Here is a 20,346-nt window from a genome sequence, read left to right on the forward strand (position 1 = left end):
TACTAGGAGGCTCGAGGTTCAGGGAAACCCATTTCTGGAACACCTTTTGAAAGTGTGGTGTGATACCCGTCGCCGTTGGGGGGGGAGGGGGGTGGTTCCGTCGATGTTGGGGGCGGTGCGGGAGGAGCCCCTGTTCCCTGTTGGAAGGGAGAGTTCTGCATTTGTGAGGTGGGCACATTTAGGGATGCATACTTTTCGGGATGTGCTTCAGAAAGGGGTCCTGATGTCTTTTGAGGCCTTCCGGCTTAGTGCTGCCTTGCCCAGAGGAGACTTTCTAGCCTATTCTCAAATACGTCATTTTCTTCATTCTCGGGAGTGGGATCGGGGATCCTTTCAGTCTACTGATCCCTTTGCTCACATGTGGTTCACTCTTAAGAGCCTTCCTAAGCCTATCTCTGTTCTTTACCAATATATTCGAGGCTCCTATTCCTTTCCGTCTCTTTATCAGCGAGCTTGGGAGTTGGATTTCAATTGTACATTTTCTGTTCAGGAGTGGGCCCTGATCACCACTGAGGTAGGCAAGGCCACCTCGTGTGCTCTCATTAAGGAAAATGCTTACAAAGTGGTTATGAGGTGGTACTATACGCCGGAACGTCTTCACCGTATGTATCCCGGGGTTTCAGCTTTGTATTGGAGATGTGGGTTGGCCTTGGGGACCTTTTTGCATATCTGGTGGGCCTGTCCCATCCTACAGCCTTTCTGGAGGCAGGTGGTGGGGTGTTTATCACAATTGTTACAAATATTGTTACCTTTTTCTCCGCAGGGGTGCTTGCTAGGCCTTTACAATGTATGTTTATATTCATGGCAAACTAAGATCAGACGTTGGGGCCTGGCAGCTGCTCGTTGGAAACAGGGGCAAGCGCCCACCCAATTGGAATGGACTGTTAAACTTCAGTTTATTTGTAATATGGAACTGTCTATAGCAAAGCGTCATGGTTATTATTATACTTATACCCGGTCTTGGACACGAATCCTTGATAAAATTACATCTTTGTCTTGAGCTTATTTCTGTGGGGGGGGGGTTGAGGACTGAGGGGGCTCTCCTGAAGAACCAACTGGGGGCCCTCTTTGCTGGTGGTAAAGTTTGGGGGTGGGGGGGAGGGAATTGTGGAGTTCTGGTTGTTGCTGGGTATCAGGGGCTTAACTGTATTGGTGGGGGTACTTCTGTGATTTGTACATTGATTGCAGTGCTCTCTGATTGATGGCTGTGTGTTCTGTTGTCTATGATATTCATGGTATGGTTTGTATATTTTCAAAACTTTTCAATAAACATTTATTGATTAAAAAAAAAAAATTAGGCAGGGAGGTGCAATTCATCTTACTTCAGTAAAGTTTTTACGAAAGGAACATCGCCAAGGCTGACAAAAGAGAAATCTGAAAGCTGCTTCAAAATATGATACAGCAGCCATTAGATACAAATTGATTCAACAGGCTTGGTTCATCTTGATGAGTTTGCCAGATCTGTCACTAAATGAAATCATAGAACACGATTGCAGATAAAGTCTACTCTGCCCAAATTACATTCCTATTGTTCTACTGTAAACTTTACCCAGTATCTTGGCCTTCTTGACATTCATCCTCCTCCCTGCTTATCCCACACTTTCCTAACTTACATTACCACTTTTGCCCCACCATCATCTTTTGGTTTTAGCTTTTTCTATTAAGGCCCAGTTAAAAGCCCACTTCTAGGAGAGTGCTTTCAACGCCTAACTCCTCTCACTTTGGGTTCTGCATCCCCAACCTATATGTCTAAGTTAGATTATAAGCTCTTCCGAGTACTTGAGGGGGTCCAGAGGAGAGCAACTAAACTGATAAAAGGTATGGAAAACTTTTCATATGCTGACAGGTTGAAAATGCTGGGGCTGTTCTCCCTGGAAAAGCGGAGACTTAGAGGAGACATGATAAAAACCTTCAAAATCCTGAGGGGCACAGAGAAAGTTGACAGGGACAGATTTTTCAGACTGTGGGGAACCACAAATATAAGGGGTCACTCGGAGAAATTGAGAGGGGACAGGTTTAGAACAAAATACTAGGAAGTTCTTTTTTACCCAGAGGGTGGTGGACACATGGAACGCGCTTCCGGAGGTTGTGATAGACCAGAGCACATTGCAGGGTTTCAAGGAAGGTTTAGATAAGTTCCTAAAAGATAAGGGGATTGAGGGTTACAGATAAAAAGAAGAGGTAGGTTACAGAAATGGACAGGAACCACATCACAGGTCATAGACCTGATGGACCGCCGCGGGAGCGGACCGCTGGGCGCGATGGACCTCTGGTCTGACCCAGTGGTGGCAACTTCTTATGTTCTTAGGACCGTCTATAAATGTCAGCTCACCTCTTCGAGAGTGCTTTCGACTTCCGACTCCTCTCACCTTAGGTTCTGCATCCCCAACCCTATATGTCATGCCTGTCTAAGTTAGATTGTAAGCTCTTCTGAGCAAGGACCGTCTATAAATGTCAGCCCACCTCTCTGAGAGTGCTTTCGACTCCTGACTCCTCTCACCTTGGGTTTTGCATCCCCAACCCTATATGTCGTGTCTGTCTAAGTTAGATTGTAAGCTCTTCGGAGCAAGGACTGTCTATAAATGTCAGCCCACCTCTTCGAGAGTGCTTTCGACTCCTGACTCCTCTCACCTTGGGTTCTGCATCCCCAACCCTATATGTCATGTCTGTCTGTCAAGTTAGATTGTAAACTCTTCCGAGCAGGGACTTGGCTAGGCAACTTCACTGACAAAGCCAGGCAGACCTTTGGCGCCTTTCGGAAAGAAATCAAGACCGCTCTGTTCAATAGATTTATTTCCTAGCCAGACTACGCCCCCCCTTTTTTAAAGCTTTTATCTTCATGCTGATATTACGCTTCTTCACTAACGGTATTCTGTTCTTCACTTGACTGATCAGTGTCTTCCTCACCATTTGTATTCTGTAATTCGCTGACCATCCAGCCCCTTTAATGTTATGTTAAGATTATACTGTAACCTTTTTGTACCCTGTAATCACTGACTACTCAGTGACATCCTACCTATTCTTACCCTGTAATTCGCTGATTGTCCAGCTCTTTTCACTGTAAACTGCCTAGAAGTCGCAAGATTATGGCGATATAGAAAAAATAAAGTTATTATTATCATCTATAAATGTCAAAACGAACAGCGCTGCATACGCCTTTCAGCGCTATATAAGTGATGAGTAGTAGTACTAGGAAAAACAGTAGTTGCATCTTGCCTAAGCTGAGCATTAACATTGATGAGCTCCTGGATCATGGTCTGACGACGTTCCGAGTCCTCCATCAAAGTCTTCAGGGCACATCTAATATCCTGTGATGCCTGTTTGTCCATAGTCACCATATCTAAAGACAATTTTTAAAAACAAAGGAGAGGTGTAAAAACTGACAGTAGCCTGGAATTTCAAAACGTATGAGCCACAAAAACACATGCATACTGTAGATAATATGAAGTAGTCATCGCTGTTTCCCCATTGTGTGTAGTGCAGTGGTTAGAGCTTCAGCCTCAGCACCCTGAGGTTGTGGGTTCAAATCCCACGCTGCTCCTTGTGACTCTGGGCAAATCACTTAATCCTCCACTGCCCCAGGTACACAGATAAGATTGTGAGCCCATGAGACAGAAAGGGAAAATGCTTGAGGTATCTGAATGCAAACCACTTAGGCTATGTATGTAAATACTTAAAATAAATAATCTCAAGACTGGAGACCATTCACTTAGCGCCAGATTCTATAGAGCAGAGGTTCCCAACCCTGTCCTGGAGGACCACCAGCCAGTCAGGTTTTCAGGATAGCCAAAATGAATATGCATGGGGAAGATTTGCATACCTATCACCTCCATTATATGCAAATCTCTCTCATGCATATTCATTAGGGTATCCCAAAAACCCGACTGGCTGGTGGTCCTCCAGGACAGGGTTGGGAACCACTGCTATAGAGGAAGCCCTCGTTAGGCGCCACTAGGCACCGTAAGAGGTCCTCCCTCACTATGGCTGCCAACATGCCATTGGACAGTAGGGGATGCTAGTCCAAAAGTAGGTGTACTTCAGGCACATTGGGAGAGTGATGCAATCTTTCTGAGGCAGAAGGGGCGGGGCTCAGCCAGGAAGAAGGATAAATGTCCTAGCAGGGAGTTAATAGGAGAGGTCCCAGAGGGAGAAGTTCCTAAGAGAAGAGGTCCCAAGACAAGAGGTCTCTAGGAGAGGCCCTGGAAGGAGGAAAGTTGCATTTTAGTTTGGGTTTCCCTTGCATGTGTGCATGGAAGTTATGAGAAGTCAGCCAAGGTAGGACAAGCTGTAATTTTGGCTATATAAGAATCCTGTTTAGGAGGACTGGAGGGAGCCAGATCTGTGTTTGACAACACTGCAAATAGATGTACGAGTATGTATTGAGGGTTTGAGGACTGTGTAAAGTTGGTCTTTGAACTTGAGACATTATTCTTTATTTACTGTGCCAGATAAGTGATAAGGATCAGCCTTTGGTTAATAAAGGTTTCTGTGTGTTTTATGAAGGTCTTGCTTCCTCACTGCTCACACATATTAATTATCACAGTGCCCTAATTGCGGATACCTAACACCACCTAAAAAAAAAATCCACGTGCAACCCAAATTGTTTCAATTAGCGTAAATGGCATGGTAATTGACCACAGTATTGAAGTTAATTTTTTTTTTTTATATTCTTTATTCATTTTTAAAACATATACAATAAATGAAATACAGAGTAAATTATTCATTTTACAATATAGACATCACTTAAAATTCTTCAAATATTCATGCTTATTAATACCCTCCCCTCCCCCCACCAAAACTTTTCCAACCTTATTTTCCTCCCATCCCTCCCCCCTCCCTGGTTGTGCATATTATCTAATAACAAACCAGAACTATAGAGATTCTACAAAGGACGTCAATGGGCCTCAAATTAATTTAAAATTTTCATTATTCCCTAATATAGCAGCATTCATTTTCTCATATTTATATATTAGACATAAACTTGCCCACCAGAATGTAAAGTTGAGACGATCCCAGTTTTTCCAGTTTCGTGTAATCAGTTGTATAGCTGTACTTGTCATAATTAAAAAGAGACATCTTTTATGTTTATCTAGGGGATCTTTAATATGCAAAATAGTACCACAAATTATTATTTCATAAGTTAAAGGAATCTCAGAATTTAAAATATTATTAATTTTTCCCAAAATTGATTTCCAAAAAATCAGAATTCTAGGGCAGTAAAACAATAGATGGTCATTATAGTCTGCAGGTTTTATGTTTCCAGACGGATTTTTTGGGTCACCAAGCCGCAAAATGGTATAAATTAATATATGGATTTTTAAATAAAAAAAAGAAAACTGGTCTTAGGGATATTTGGAGTATTGAGATTGGACAGACAATTTCTGCGTCTCAATGGCCACAATTTTGGTCCTGGAGATTTAGATCTACAAAGTCAGCATCTATGAATCAAACATGGATGTTTTTATTACATAGAGTGTTATGGACCCCTACGCGCTTACAAAAAATAGATAGTACTAGATCCAATAGATGCTGGCATTGTAAAATAGAAGTAGGGACGTTAGATCACTTAATTTTTTTCTGTCCCTGTGTAAATGCTTTTTGGAATTTGATTTGGCCCCAAATTAACAAATTATTAGAAAATCATGTAGGACTCTCATATGACACCGTATTATTTGGCACTGCAATGAGAACTCAGAGTCCGATCTCAACATATAATAACAAGCTACTATTAATATTGACAGGAGTCGCCATACAACAAATCACTCAAAATTGGAAGGATTATACTAAATTGAATTATACGTTCTGGTGGAACTCTGTTTGTCACATCTACAAAATGGAAAAAGTATTAGCGTTACAACAAGGGAATCTTCACAATTTTGAGAAAATTTGGCAACCATTGACTAATTATTCTAATGATTAGACTTCTTGGCAATTATATAGGAATGGGGTGGGATATGTATAACTTTTGGAAATATGAATTGGGAAAATGGGGAGGGATTTATAATTTATGATTATATATAATTTATAATATATAATGTTTATAAGTTAGGATGTATTGATGATAGATACAATGATATATAGTATTTAATTATATTAATTGTGATTCAATTGTTGTAAGAATGGAAAATTAATAAATAAATAAATAAAATTAAAAATAAATAAATAAATAAATACAAGAACTTGGTTTCCTGCTAAAAAAAAAAACAAACAAAAAAAAAAAAAAACCAAAACAATAGATGGTCTAATGTTCCTATGTCTAGGTGACAGTGCCAGCATCTATTAGATGTAGAATTATCTAATTTATTCAACCTATCTGGGGTCCAAAAAGAACGATGTAACAAAAAGAACCAAGTTTGTTTCATAGATGCTGACGCTGTACACCTCATCCTCCAAGACCAAATACGTGGCCATCAAGATGCAGAAATATACTGCTTAATCTCAGTGCTCCAAATATCCCTAAGAGCATTTTGGGGTTTCTTATTCATAAGTTCAGATATTAATTTATACCACTTGGCGGCTTGATGCCCTAGCATATCTGCTTGAAAACAGAGGAATTGCAGGCTATAAAAATGTTTTAAATTAGGCCATTCAGGGAACCCTTTCTGAATAGCTTGTTTCAATTGCAACCATTTATAAAATTGAAATTTTGAGATACCAAAAGATTGTTGCAACCGTGAAAAATCAAGCAGTTTTCCATTTGAAATAACATCCTCTAATGTTCTTATGCCTGCTTTCATCTAATCTTTCCATGCAATTTTTGAACCGCCTATTTGTATCTTGGAGTTGAGCCATAGTGATTGACACAAAGATTTCTCTATAGGAATTTCAGTTAATTTATTTATGCATCTCAGGGTCTTCCAGGTATCCAAAATAATGTTATTATCCTTAGCATAACTGGGTAGTTTAATGTCTAATATATGAGATAATTCTTTATTCATTTTCAATACTTTCAATAAGTGCAGTACAGGTTAAAACATTTAGGCCCTGATTCTGTATAGGACGCCTGGGAGAGGTGTCCTATTCAGAATCGGGCCTACACTAAACCCCGATTCTGTAACCGGCATCCATGGTACAGACGCTGGTTAGAGAATCGGGTTAGATTAGATACGGCCCGCTACACTTATCGCGGCAAGGGATCTCTCTGCCGCTATAAGTATAGCGGGCCGCGGCCGCCTGTTCGATTGCCGGCAGGAGGGTGCCCAAACCCTCCTGCCGGAAGATTCCCCCCCCCCGATACTACCGACCGCCCCCCTGACACTACCGACCGCCCCCCCCCCCGACACTACCGATCACCGGCAGGAGGGTGCCCAATCCCTCCTGCCGGAAGACGCAACCCCCCCCCGCGCTAACAGCCCCCAAATCTCCCCCCCACCAAACTAACCTTTTCTTGTTGGCCAGACAGGTCTTGCCCGTCCAGCTGGCAGGCTCGCCTCGTCGAAATGAGGCGGGCCCGCCCCTTCCCGGCCCATCCCTCCGAAGCCTAAGGCCTGATTGGCCCAGGCTCTAAAAGCTTGGACCAATCAGGCCTTAGGCATAGCGGGTCCGCCCATCCCCACTAAGTCTAAGGCCTGATTGGCCCAGGCGCCTCTGACCCAACTTCCTGTTTCCGGTTGCGTCAGAGGAGATTCAACAATTCAAGCAGCTGCGCACGCGCGACTTATTGAAAGCGTGCTGACTGGGAGAAGAATTAAACTCAGATTCGGCAAGCACCTAAGGTGAGGTGGAGGGAGGGAGATGGCAGGACGTGGGATGGGGCAATCGGGTGGGGATGCTGGACTGCGCGATCCATGCTGGCTTCACTGCAGAGACAAGACCATGCACCGCTCCACGGGGCGGTGAATGGCCTTGTCCCTGTCCCCGCAGCGACCACTAATTTTCTCTTCCCGTTTCGGCAGGTAACAACCACCGTGGAAGAACTGGATTATTGCAGGCATTAGATCTTTAGATGACGTTATATCAGAAGGTAAACTGCTGGATTTTTCACAATTGCAACATAGATTTGGTCTTAATAAAACACAAAGTTTTAAATGGTTGCAATTGAAGCAGGCCATTCAGGTTGGGTTCCCTGAATGGAAAACATTGAATAATCAATATAGTTTAAAGTTCTTATGCTTTCAAGCAGACTTCCTAGGACATCAAGCCGCATTGTGGTATAAATTAATATCTGGATATTTGAATAAAAAACCAAAAAATGGTCTAAGAGATATTTGGAGCATTGAGATTAAGCATCAAATTAATGCATCTCAATGGCCACTAATTTGGTCTTGGAGAATGAGATGTACAGTGTCAGCGTCTATGAGACAAACTTGGTTCTTTTTATTACATAGAGCTTTTTGGACCCCTACACGTTTACAAAAATTAGACAGTTCTAAGTCTAATAGATGCTGGCACTGTAATCTAGAACCAGGGACATTAGATCACTTATTGTATCATTGTCCCTACATTAAAAGTTTTTGGAATTCAATTTGGCCACAAATTAATAAATTGATGGAAAATCATATATCAATATCATATGATACAATATTATTTGGAATGATGATGAGGAAAAAAAGTCAAATTACACCAGAAAATAACAAGCTTTTATTAATTATGACAGGAGTCGCCATTCAACATATAACTAACAACTGGAAGAATTATAAAAACCTAAATTATACATTTTGGTGGAATACAATTTGTCATATATACAAAATGGAAAGAGCAATAGCAATACAAAGAGGGACATATACTAAATTTATAAAAATATGGGGGCCATTGACAAAATATTGTAATGAATAAATAATAGAATTTTTCTTCTTCTTTTCTTTTTTTTAATAATTTTTGAGTGACACACATAGAGGGGAGGTAATGAAAATAATTTTTACATAATATGATATAATATGATATATAATATGCAAGGTATGATTGAAAAGTAATAGAAGGGTGGGGGGAGGGAAAGGGAGAAAATATATTTAGAACATGATCTATTAGATATAAAAGTGATATTGTGTATTTATCAATTGTATTTAATATGTTGTACACTTTATGTAAAATTTGAAAATAAAAAATAATGGGGAAAAAAAAAAAAAAAAAAACAACCACCGTGTCATTCTCTAAGCAGAATCACACTGCAGCTTGGACATAAAGAGCAGGAGACTCATGAGAGAGCAGCTGTGCATAAACTCCTGAGGGAGAGCAGTCAGTATCATATGACATCGCCCACCTGTATGAGTGCTTAATTCTATACAGCAGTGTTCTTCAACCTTTTTACACCTATGGACCAGCAGAAATAAAATAATTATTCTGTGGACTGGCATCGTTCCGTGGACCGGCGGTTGAAGAACACTAGGCTAAGTCGTGGGCCAGATCCTGCCCATCTCTACCCAATCTCCACCCCAGACCCCGCCCCCATAAGAGTACTAATTGCACCTTGCACATCCCGTGCCTCATCTGGAAGCCTTCCCTCTGACATTGTAACGTCAGAGAGAAGGCTTCCGGTTCAGGCGCAGGATGCCCATAGGAGCCACTGCCCATGGCTTTGTGCACTGAATCAGTTAGGAAGAGGGAGCTGGCTCGAAGACAACGCCGCATCGATCGCACCATGGACCGGCGGCTGAAGAACACTGTTTTGGGCCTGATGCACGTGCTGGCCCTGTGGACCGGCAGGAAATTTCTGTGGACGGCACTGGTCCATGGACTGATGGTTGAAGAACACTGATATACAGTGTAATTTGAAAGAAATAGTAAGGAAATACTTGTTTATTACCTGACATATTCCTGCTCTCTCTTGCTCTGAAGGACACTGGTTTGAGGCCATTTTGTTTTAAAAGCTTGTTTAACCTTTCCCATTCAGCTTCTTCTTTCTACAGTAGAAAAATGGCCAGATATTAGTTTCATTACTTTTGTGCATAAACTCTGCTGCAGTTGCAGGGATGGGAAGCCTGCAATGAATTTATTTATTCACTTTATTATTTCTATACCTCTTATAGCCTAAGGGCTCCTTTTACGAAGGTGCGCTAGCGTTTTTAGCGCGCGCTAACCCTGCGCTACACGGAAGATACTAACGCCAGCTCTATGGAGGTGTTAGCGTCTAGCGCGCGGGGCATTGCAGCGCATGCTAAGCGCACGCTAAAACCACTAGCGCACCTTTGTAAAAGGAGCCCTAAGTGGTTTACATTCAGGTACAACACAAAAAAACCCAAAAAGGGAGACCCAATGATCCGCAGTAAAAACAATCCAAAGATAAAAACAACAGACTATGGAGGTGGATGTTCTGAAAGATGATTTTTATTTGCTCTTCACAATAAAAATACAGTGGTACCTCGGTTTACGAGTGCACCGGTTTGCGAGTATTTTGCAAGACGAGCAAAACATTTGCAAACTTGGTGCCTCGTAAACCGAGCTTGCCTCACTGTACGAGCGCCCCCCCCCCCCCCGTGAACCGGCACCTTCCCCCCCGCGATCCGGCACCCCCCCGCCGCAATCTGAGATCCCCCAACCCACCCGAACCCTCTTCTTACTTCCAGTGTAGCCTCCACATCGGCACCAGCATGTCCTGTGCCCGAAAATCTGCTTCCTGTGCTGGGCCTTGAGCATGCGCGCATGCTCAAGGCCCGGCACAGGAAGCAGATTTTCGGGCACAGGACATGCTGGTGCCGATGCCGATGCGGAGGCTACACTGGAAGTAAGAAGAGAGTTCGGGTGGGTTGGGGGATCTCAGGTCGCGGCGGGGGAGTGCCCGATGGTGGCAGGGGGGGTGCCGGATCGCGGGGGGGAGAGGGTGCCGGTTCGCGAGGGGGGCCTTCGGGGGGGAGCAATGTCGGTTCTCGTGGGGGGGGAGCAGCGCTGCTGGCCTCGGAGGGGGGGGGAAAGGTGGGGGGTGGGAACCTATCAAAGCAAGTTTCCCTTACTTCCTATGGGGAAACTTGCTTTGATATACGAGCATTTTGGATTACAAGCATGCTCCTGGAATGGATTATGCTTGTAATCCAAGGTACCACTGTACAAATAAAAGTCTGAATTAGTAATACAAGTATGATTGTCCTGATGGACCCTACACGGTCTGTGGTTTCAGCGAGATCGCCTTCCTCAGGGGTCTGAATGATGTAGGGTACAAAGATAAAAATATGAGCAAAATAATGTACGTGTCTTTGAGCATAAAACCTGAAATGGCTTGAAACAAGCAGAGTGGCGGCAGAGTGAAATCCCCGACAGACAAGCCCAAGCAACCTGTTTAGAGTGCTGCCGGCCCAACGCTGCTTCGGTTGAAGGTAGGGCTCGCTCACGGTTGGCAGGGAGGGAAAGTTGGTCAGCAGGGGTTCGGCTGTGCGGTGGGGGCAGAGGGTGCTCAAGGGCTCTGCTGCACAAGGGAGGGAAGGATAGAAGCTGGGCAAGGCTGCACGAGGGATGGGAGGGAGGGAAGGATAGAAGCTGGGCAAACTTCTGAATTTCTGCTGCACAAGGAGATGGGAGGGAGGGGAGAGAAAGAGGAAGAATTGAGGTGGAGAGGAAGGGAGAGATGATCATGTGCATACCCCAAAAATAAGACCTAGTGCCTTTTTGGGACCCCAAATGAATATAAAATACAGTCTTATTTTCAGGAAAACATGGTATATGGCAAGGGTTTCAACCAGTTCATTTGTTCTCAACCTCACACTAACTATTCCAGCTTATTGTCTCATCACCCAAGATCTGAAATAATATGCACATAAGCACTCCACCAGGGTAGGATGAGTCAAACATATCACAGCTTTTGAGTTTGCGCTTTACAAAAATTAATGGCACTGCGAAACAAAGGCACACTTTTTGGAGAAACTTGTATATTCCTGTGCATACATAAAGTGTCCTCATGCCAACGTTTTGAGAATTGCTCCTTAAACAGTCACTAAGAGGCAAAGCTATTTGGCTATTTTTGAGGAAACGTTTAAGTGACAACAGACTTCAGATGAAAAGTATTCTAAAGCGCATTAGCTGAAAATAAAATGAGCCACCAAGTAGCTCCTTGAAAATTTGCCCCATAACTCAGCAGCAAGAGTGCAAAAAAACTGCCTTAAAGCCATTGCACTGCATGCAAAATAATGAGATAAAAAGAAAAAAAAAACACCCATGAAAAGCAAAAAATCAGAATATATAGAAACTCAGGCAATCACTTGGTCTATGTGCTCCTAAAGACCTACTGGAACAGCCATGTTTTAATAGCTTTTCATAAATTTGAGAAATAAACTTCAAATCGAGTATGTATAGGAAGTGCATTCCGCAATAGGGAACTTAAGTAAGAGAAAGCTGAATCTGCAAAACTATTAAGATGGTGGAAGGGAAAGGAGACCACCTTGGTAAGAATGTAAGGAACGAGTGTGAGTGTAAGATAAGTACTGCAAACGTAGGCAAGTATGTTGGTACTGAGAGAAAACAGTGTGATAAAGTATATGTGTACTTGAGTTTGTTGCTATTGGGTAGATGGCACATGTACAGCCTTGGATTAAGAAATCTTCAAGCTTTGCTACGGAACGCTTTCACTTCGGAGTGTTCTTTTAATTGTCTGCTCTGGCACCAGTCTGTGTGGTTATCTTCTACTTTTGCATTTGGGTCACCTGATGAAGATTTCTTAATTGAAACACGGACCGTGTTGGGTCCAGTCTTTCTAAGCAAAAATGGATTGATTTATTATACACAGCATCGTGTACATCTGTTCTGCTGTTTTCCCTGTGTTGTCCTTGGTTCACTGACATTCACTGCAGTGCAGACTCGTTGGATTTTGCTTGTCTTTGTTGACCATATGTACAGCTTTGCACATTGCTTGCAGTGCTACATGCGCTCCTCAGAGGCAATGAGCGGAACGGCAGCAGGGAATGGAATTCTAGTTTTCTGAAGTGTACACAAGGATATCTGAACAGAAGTGGGGCAGATGAGACCAAGGAATGCAGTAGGCTGGGAATTTAGGCCCTGTTGGCAGCAATAGAGGCACCAGGGAACCTGTCTGAAGAAAAACCTGGGCCCTGTGGGCTAATGCTGAGGGAGTTAGGGTCGCAGAGGGAGGTGAGAAGAGGAGGAAGGAAGAGTTATGCAAGTTTGGGAAAAGGGAATACAGCAGAAATTTGGGGGAAGGAGAAAGTGGAATGTACATGGAAGAAGTGGTGAACGGTTCTTGCCCCACCCACTTAATCAAATACAGAGCTCATGTTCACTCATATATCAACAATCCGCCCCCTTCACAGTGGCATATTTTGCTCCATCATCTTTATAGGCTTTTTGTGTGTGTTTTATGTGGTCTTGTTTCCCCTCCCCCTCTAATTGTTATCATGGAAAAAATACTTAATATATCCTTAATCACTCACCTGGCATATTTCCTCACTTCCATCTACAAAATGAAAAATGAAACATATATCAGTTCATAAATTTAACAATTTTCACCAACAGTTGGTTGGGGTTTTTTTTAAATTCTTTATTCATTTTTAAAACTACAGTTGTGCACAATAATTAGTACATTTACATAGAATATTAAATTAGAGCACAATAAACTTATAAAAAATTAGTAACAAAAAATTATTTCCCCCCCCCACCCAAATGAGCAATAAATAAATAAATACATGTAAACAACCTTAACATACCTCTTAATTCCATTCCAAAACGTACCCCCCTCCCAGGATGTGTATGTTTTAAAACAAACAAACAAAAAAAAATCTAAGGTCAGTCCTTAGAGTATTTAATTAATGGTTCCCAAACATCCATAAATTTTTTGTAATTTCCCTGCTAAATGGCCATGAACCGTTCCATTTTAAAGACATAACAGAGGGACTCCCACCAGAATGAATAATTTAATCTGTCCCAATTTTTTAAAAATAAGCTGCATGGCAACCCCTGTCATTACAAAAAGTAGCTTGTTATTACTCACAGGTAACTGACTTTTAGCTCTCATAAGTGTACCAAATAAAATAGTATCATACGATAAATCCACTGGATTTTCTAATAAATTATTAACTTGATCCCAAATAGATCTCCAAAATTTCAGTATCAAGGGTCAATAGTATAATAAATGATCCAATGTCCCAGCTTCGAGATGACAATGCCAGCATCTGTTAGACTTGGAACTGACTTTGTGTAAACGAACTGGGGTCCAAAAAACTCTATGCAATAAGAAAAACTATGTTTGTCTCATAGATGCAGACACCATACATCTCATCCTCCAACTCCAAATTCGTGGCCATTGAGACGCAGTAATTGATGCGTTATCTCAATGCCCCAAATGATCACGAAGACCAGTCTTTGGTTTCTTATTCAAAAATCCAGATATTAATTTATACCACTGAGCAGCCTGGTCCCCCAACAGTTTTAAAAATGATTGAAAGTATAAATATATACCTTCTGTATGAACTGGCATTTTCTCTGCGTGCCTTTGCTATTATATCACCTGCAACAGAAAATGTACATCATTAAAATAAGGTGAAATTTTAAAAAGAACGTCCAACTCAGAATATGGCGGTCCAAGACATGTCACATATATGGACATCCATTTCTCATGTATTTTAAGAACAGGATCTAATGACATACAGCCTATTACTACTACTAATTATTATTTTCATAGCACTACTAGACACACAATTTATGGCTCAGATTCTATAAATTATCTCTAAAGTTAGGCACCTAGATCGACATGTCTAGTAGAGAATGACACAGGGAAAAATTTTATCATTGTTCCGTCCCCGTGAGCTCATCCCCATCCATGCTCCATCCTCGCGAGTTCAGTCCCCGCCCTGCAAGCTCGGTCCCCGTCCTGCAAACTGTAAGATCCCATCCGCACAAGCCTCGAATAGTTATGATTTTATACTAAACTTATTAAAGTATAAAAAGAGACAATATTTTGTACAATTGTCATTTTATAAACACAAATAATACAGAGCAAGGATCAACAAAACCCCTGTCTCCCCTCCCTTCATAAATATCCCCTCCGCTATTGTGAAAACTGAACAAACCAAATTACTACAGAATGCTACATAGAAAAATCAAGCTAACAGAATACTTTAGTCACACATGGCAGGAATAGTGTTAGGGGAGAGCAACTAGGGCAACTGCTTCCTGGTCAGAGAGAGAGCCCTAAGCCAGCTGGAAGCTAAAGAAGCACAGTCTGGGCTTTGCGGTTCCCAGTTATGTCAAATAGCAGCTCTAGCAGGATACATATTTCAGATCTGAAATATTCTAATTACAAAATATAAAATACATTTTTTTTTCTACCTATTGTTGCCTGGTAATTTTATTCTCAGGCTTTGGTTTTGGGTTCCTTCTGTCTTCATCGTGGCATGGCTGGCTCCTGAAGGTAAAATAGGTACAAGAGGAGCTGGGGAGGAGATGCCAAGTCTGACACGGGTGCAATTATTTTACCACAGGAGCAAGACTTTTCACTGCTCCCATGGGGCGGTAAAAGGTCTTGTCCCCATTCCTATGGATTTACTGCGGTGACCACGTTTTACCGCAGTAAACGGTACCCGTATCATTCTTTAGTGCCGATCTAGCCGCCTAACTTAGGGCCCCTTTTACAAAACCACGATAGAGGATTCTACCGTGGGCCAGTGATGTAAATGCTCTGACACTCATAGGAATTCTAAAAGCATCAGAGCATTTACCTCGCCAGCCCCTACCGTGGCTTTGTAAAAGCCAATGTTAATTAAAAGGCTTTACACCGACAATTAGCAATTAGTACCTTGTAACTGACATAAATTGCACTTAAGTGAATGGTAGGTGCCTAGTCCAAGGAGCCTACCAAAAAGTAGGCGTTGTTAGTGGGCGAATCGTGGGCATCTTTTTCATGTAGGCACCTATTTTGGACTGGGACGTACTCATTCAGGACAAGAACATCCTGGCATAAATAGGGTGTGCCTAAGATCAAGACGCCTATCGATGCCCAAACCCACTTTAGTCATTATTAAGTGCAATTCTATAAAGTACGCCCAACTTTCATAGAATCGAACTTAAGCGCCACACTATTTGGTGCCTACATTTTAGGCACCATTTATAGAATTGAGGCCTATATGCAAGTACTTTCTCTGTCCCTACTGAGTTCACAACCTAAGGTGTTTTCTTGGACCTAGACCCAGAACAATAAGGAGCTGCTGTGAGAATTGAACCCAGTTGGCTCTGCATTGGCATCCATTCAAAGACAGATGTAAATTTAAAATATTTGTGATAACTTAGGGGCATAGCCGGACAACCAATTTTGGACAGGCAGGCATGACAACTCCAACCCCCCCCCCTCTTCCCGGCAATTGAGGGATCATTATCTCCGCTCCCCTGACCCCCTGGTACTTTTTAATCTTTTAGATCTTTGCCAGCAGCGAGCAGCAACATATTTCCCTTGCTTGCACTAGCTCCAACCCTTCCCTCTAATGCAACATCCTAGTCCAGTGTCTTTTACTTACTATGTGCCATGAAGAGATTTCAGGTGTGCCATGAGAGTTCCACAATTTTACTTTATTTTATAAAAAATTCCTTCATATGTATTACATACGTAAGAGTATGTCAATGTTATGAGTGTCTGTGTGCGTAAGGATACAACCGCCCAGACAAGCATCATTCTTTGACGTGATAGGTCCTTAAAGGCAAGTAATTTTAGTTTCATTTTTATTTTTTGTGCAGTAGTTATCCTAACTTGAGCAACAAAGTAATTCATGTTTTCTTACCGTTTGAATCTTCTTATCTTGGCGAACTTGGATTTTCAGCTTTGACAGAAATTAAATTTTAACAAAAGAATGACTGCAGATGGTGGATGATGAAATGCGTGATTGCTTGTCAACTATTGAGCCATGTTTTGAGCTAATTTGCACTCAAAAACAAGCACATCCATTGCATTGATTGCTAATTCTATTATATCTACTTTAGTTTCACCATTGTTACAATTACTCATACATAGCTTAAAGAACTTTAAATAAATAACTCTCAAATTTAATTTTTTATTAGTTTTGAAATTTTATAATTTCACTTATAATGTGCCATGAAAAACATTTGCTCCATTTAGTGTGCCATGAAAAACATTTGCTCTGCTTAGTATGCCAGAGCTAAAAAATAGTTTGAGGGACACTGTCCTAGTCCAACAAACAGGAAGTTGCATCAGAGAGAAGGCTAGGTTGGTGCAAGCAGGGAAAATATGTTTCTGCTCACTGATGGCAGTGATTCCCAACCCTGTCCTGGAGGACCACCAGGCCAGTCGGTTTTTCAGGATAGCCCTAATGAATATGCATGGAGCAAGTTTGCATGCCTGGCACCTCCATTATATGCAGATCTCTCTCATGCATATTCATTAGGACTATCCTGAAAACCCGACTGGCCTGGTGGTCCTCCAGGACAGGGTTGGGAACCACTGACCTAAAGGATTTAAAGGTACCAGGAGCAGGAGGTCAGGGGAGTGGAGTTAGGTGACACTTGAACTACTGAAGGGAGAGATGCCAGGAGGCTTCAGCTGGTGGGTTTGAGAGTTAGCCTATGCCCATTCCACTGTGATCACATTTAAGATCTTGAGCACTCAGAAGTCTATTTATTTATTTCACAATTTCTATACCACATTATCCATGGTGCTAGGCGGTTTACAAACTTAAACATTCATAAAATTATAACAGAACACAATCTCACAAATAAAAACATAAGTAAAATAGACAAAATAGCCAATTCAGAACTTCATGGCTCATAGTGGTGGACACCTGGAATACGCTTCCAGAGGGCGTAATAGGGCAGAGTACAGTACAGGGGTTTAAGAAAGGATTGGACAATTTCCTGCTGGAAAAGGGGATAGAGGAGTATAAATAGAGGATTACTGCACAGGTCCTGGACCTGTTGGGCCGCCGCATGAGCAGACTGCTGGGCATGATGGACCTCAGGTCTGACCCAGCAGAGGCATTGCTTATGTTCTTATGGCTAAACCTAGTTTTTCATATTATGCAAACTTTCAGGGAGCACATTCCACAACTGTGTCCCTCCTACATAAAACAAAAACAAAAATCTGCAGTAATGGTGTACAGGACGCCAAGTCTTTAATAAACACTCATAAAAATACGATCATAAAACAGTTTGTATCCAAAAGGACTAAGACCGGACCCAACACGGTCCGTGTTTCAAAGAAGCACTCCTTCCTCAGGGGTCCTAGAGTGTGTCAATACAAGAAAACATGATGGATAATAACTGGATGAAAACTGGAGTCAGCAGTGAACAGCTGAGCAGACATGAAAGCTCCTATGTGGTGCAGGTCAAAAACAGCTGTTTGCGTGCACAGAGACCAATACGGTGTCTTTTGTCGAATTTAGAATACTTGGATGAGGTAATTTACTCAAGTAATTGATCATTCTCAGAAAGGCTCCTGAGTAAGGCCACGTGCATGTCGAGCCACCGCACAGACTTTTATGATTTATGAATAAACTGCACACCAACATTACTACGTATCTCCAGTGTGGTTTGTCCAGGGTTAGGATTTAAACATAGCTTCAAATAAGTGGACTTTCAATATGGATTTGAATACCGCCAGAGACGGTATAGCTACATGATTGCAGGGTTCCATGTTAGGAGTCACAGCCCAAGAAAAAGATCTAGGTGTCATCGTTGAGAATACATTGAAACTCTCAGCTCAGTGTGTGGCAGCAGCTAAGAAAGCAGAATATCTAGCAGCATAGTACCAGCATAATTAAGAACGGGACATTGGTTTATAATATAATTACATTTGTAAGAGCATGGAATTGAAAACCAGATACATGCCACACAGGCTCTTTGACATGATGGTCTGCCTGAATGCCTAAGTGACCTGAATCAGTTGAAATCTAAATTAACATTTAATTGATTGTAAAAGAAAGATACATGCTATATTTTAAAAGTAAAGTAAAATACCAAAGTCTTCTTTTTTTCAGTTACTCCACTGTAACAGCTCAGGAAGAGACCAAGCTCTCTGTGCAGGGGGTGAAAAGCAGAGAGGAACACTGTTTCACACCCACATAATCAGTAAAGTCTGTCTCTTCAACACATACTGTATTTTAAAGTGCACCCTCCCCCCCCCCCCCCCCCAGTCTGTAAGAATAGGGAGCCTCTCGGACCTAGCAGCAGACACTGGAATCTACTATAACAACATAACCAACTGCCACTAAGCTATCCTAGAGAAAGAATAACTATATGGGGAGAAGGGGATGCAATTTGATATAGCACATTTCTGTGGTTACAATCAAATTTATATACAGCTACTTATTTTGTACCCGGGGCAATGGAAGCTTAAATGACTTGTCCAAAGTAGGATTACCAGACGCCTGGATTTACCCGGACATGTCCAGAGTAGACGTCTTTCTCTAATGTGAGGAGTTTCTCTGGGTTTTCCTCTCCCCTGTTCCCCACCTACCTCGGGTTTTTTGGCTGATTCTTGCGGCGTGTGTTGTATTTTTGGGAGGCATTCACTATTCCACCAGTACTGCTCTATCTGTTGCTTTGTGAAAATCAAGCCTCATTCTGGAGCTGCAACAGCTTCTTGCATAGAATCCAAGCCTCGTTTTGGGGCTCCAAGAGCTCTTCTCAGGGTTTGCCAAGCCTCACTCTGGCCTTCATTTACTTCTTTTTGGTAGGATGGAATGGAAGTTGCTCCTCCCAAACAATTGTGGGTTTGGATGGAAGCAAGAGAGCAAGGTACAGGAATAAACGGACTCTTTTCTGCTCGCTGCAGTACTCTGATCTGGGCACGTCACTTACTACTACACTTAACCCTCCATTGCCCAGAGTCACAGGGAGCTGCAGAGGGGGGGGGGGGGTGGATTTTAATTGAGATACAATGCTAAAATAAAGAATAAAAAGAAATTAAAAAAACACAAATTTCTAAAAATTACAAATTAAAGAACCTAAAGCAGCATACAGAATAGATATTAACAGTCTTACAGTTTCCACAGCCTACTTCTATTTAAGAGATGGTGACAAAGGTTCTCAGCACATATTTTGTTAAATTTTGGATATGAATAATATGATCACATGAGCACTTTAAAGTTGTGTATCATATAAGCAAAGACCCTATGAAAAACAGATCCAGTCTACTACCTTCAATGAGATGTTTATAAGAAGGGTCATCCATCACTTGGGTGAAAATCTTATGCAATAATTCCTTTTATTTACATATTTTTTGAACTGAATATTGGGTTTGTAATTATACTGGCCTGTGGGATTATTCCGTTTTTGATTTATCGTCCAGTATTGAATGGATTTATTGACTTTGGAGTACAGGGGGAAGGGACATGAAAATAGATAATGGGGTAGGGCCCAGATTAGAGTGGCTAGCAGCGCAGCAGAAGATTCAGTTATGCTTGCACCTTGCTCTCTTTCTTCCAAACCGTGCTAGCGATACTCATCAAGTTGTCTGGGAGGAGCAAC

General features: G+C 41.9%; 1 protein-coding gene across 3 annotated transcripts in view; it reads right to left on the reverse strand.

The window, feature by feature from the left end:
* Positions 1 to 20,331, reverse strand: part of CEP70 (centrosomal protein 70) — a 109,872-nt gene extending 89,541 nt beyond the window's left edge. The window contains exons 1-6 of one of the 3 annotated variants that reach the window (XM_033945309.1): positions 19,334 to 20,331; positions 18,835 to 18,892; positions 14,335 to 14,383; positions 13,311 to 13,333; positions 9,743 to 9,839; positions 3,217 to 3,340 (exon numbers count right to left, since the gene is read on the reverse strand). In XM_033945309.1, the coding sequence (XP_033801200.1) occupies positions 3,217 to 3,340; positions 9,743 to 9,839; positions 13,311 to 13,333; positions 14,335 to 14,353 (263 nt within the window). In that variant the 5' untranslated portion in view covers positions 14,354 to 14,383; positions 18,835 to 18,892; positions 19,334 to 20,331. The remainder of the gene's footprint in view (positions 1 to 3,216; positions 3,341 to 9,742; positions 9,840 to 13,310; positions 13,334 to 14,334; positions 14,384 to 18,834; positions 18,893 to 19,333) is intronic. The other 2 variants (XM_033945310.1, XM_033945308.1) reach the window with 2 other exon arrangements.
* Between the last annotated feature and the right edge of the window lie 15 nt (positions 20,332 to 20,346).

This window comes from Geotrypetes seraphini, chromosome 5, assembly GCF_902459505.1.
Source record: "Geotrypetes seraphini chromosome 5, aGeoSer1.1, whole genome shotgun sequence".
Classification (NCBI taxonomy): Eukaryota; Metazoa; Chordata; class Amphibia; order Gymnophiona; family Dermophiidae; genus Geotrypetes; species Geotrypetes seraphini.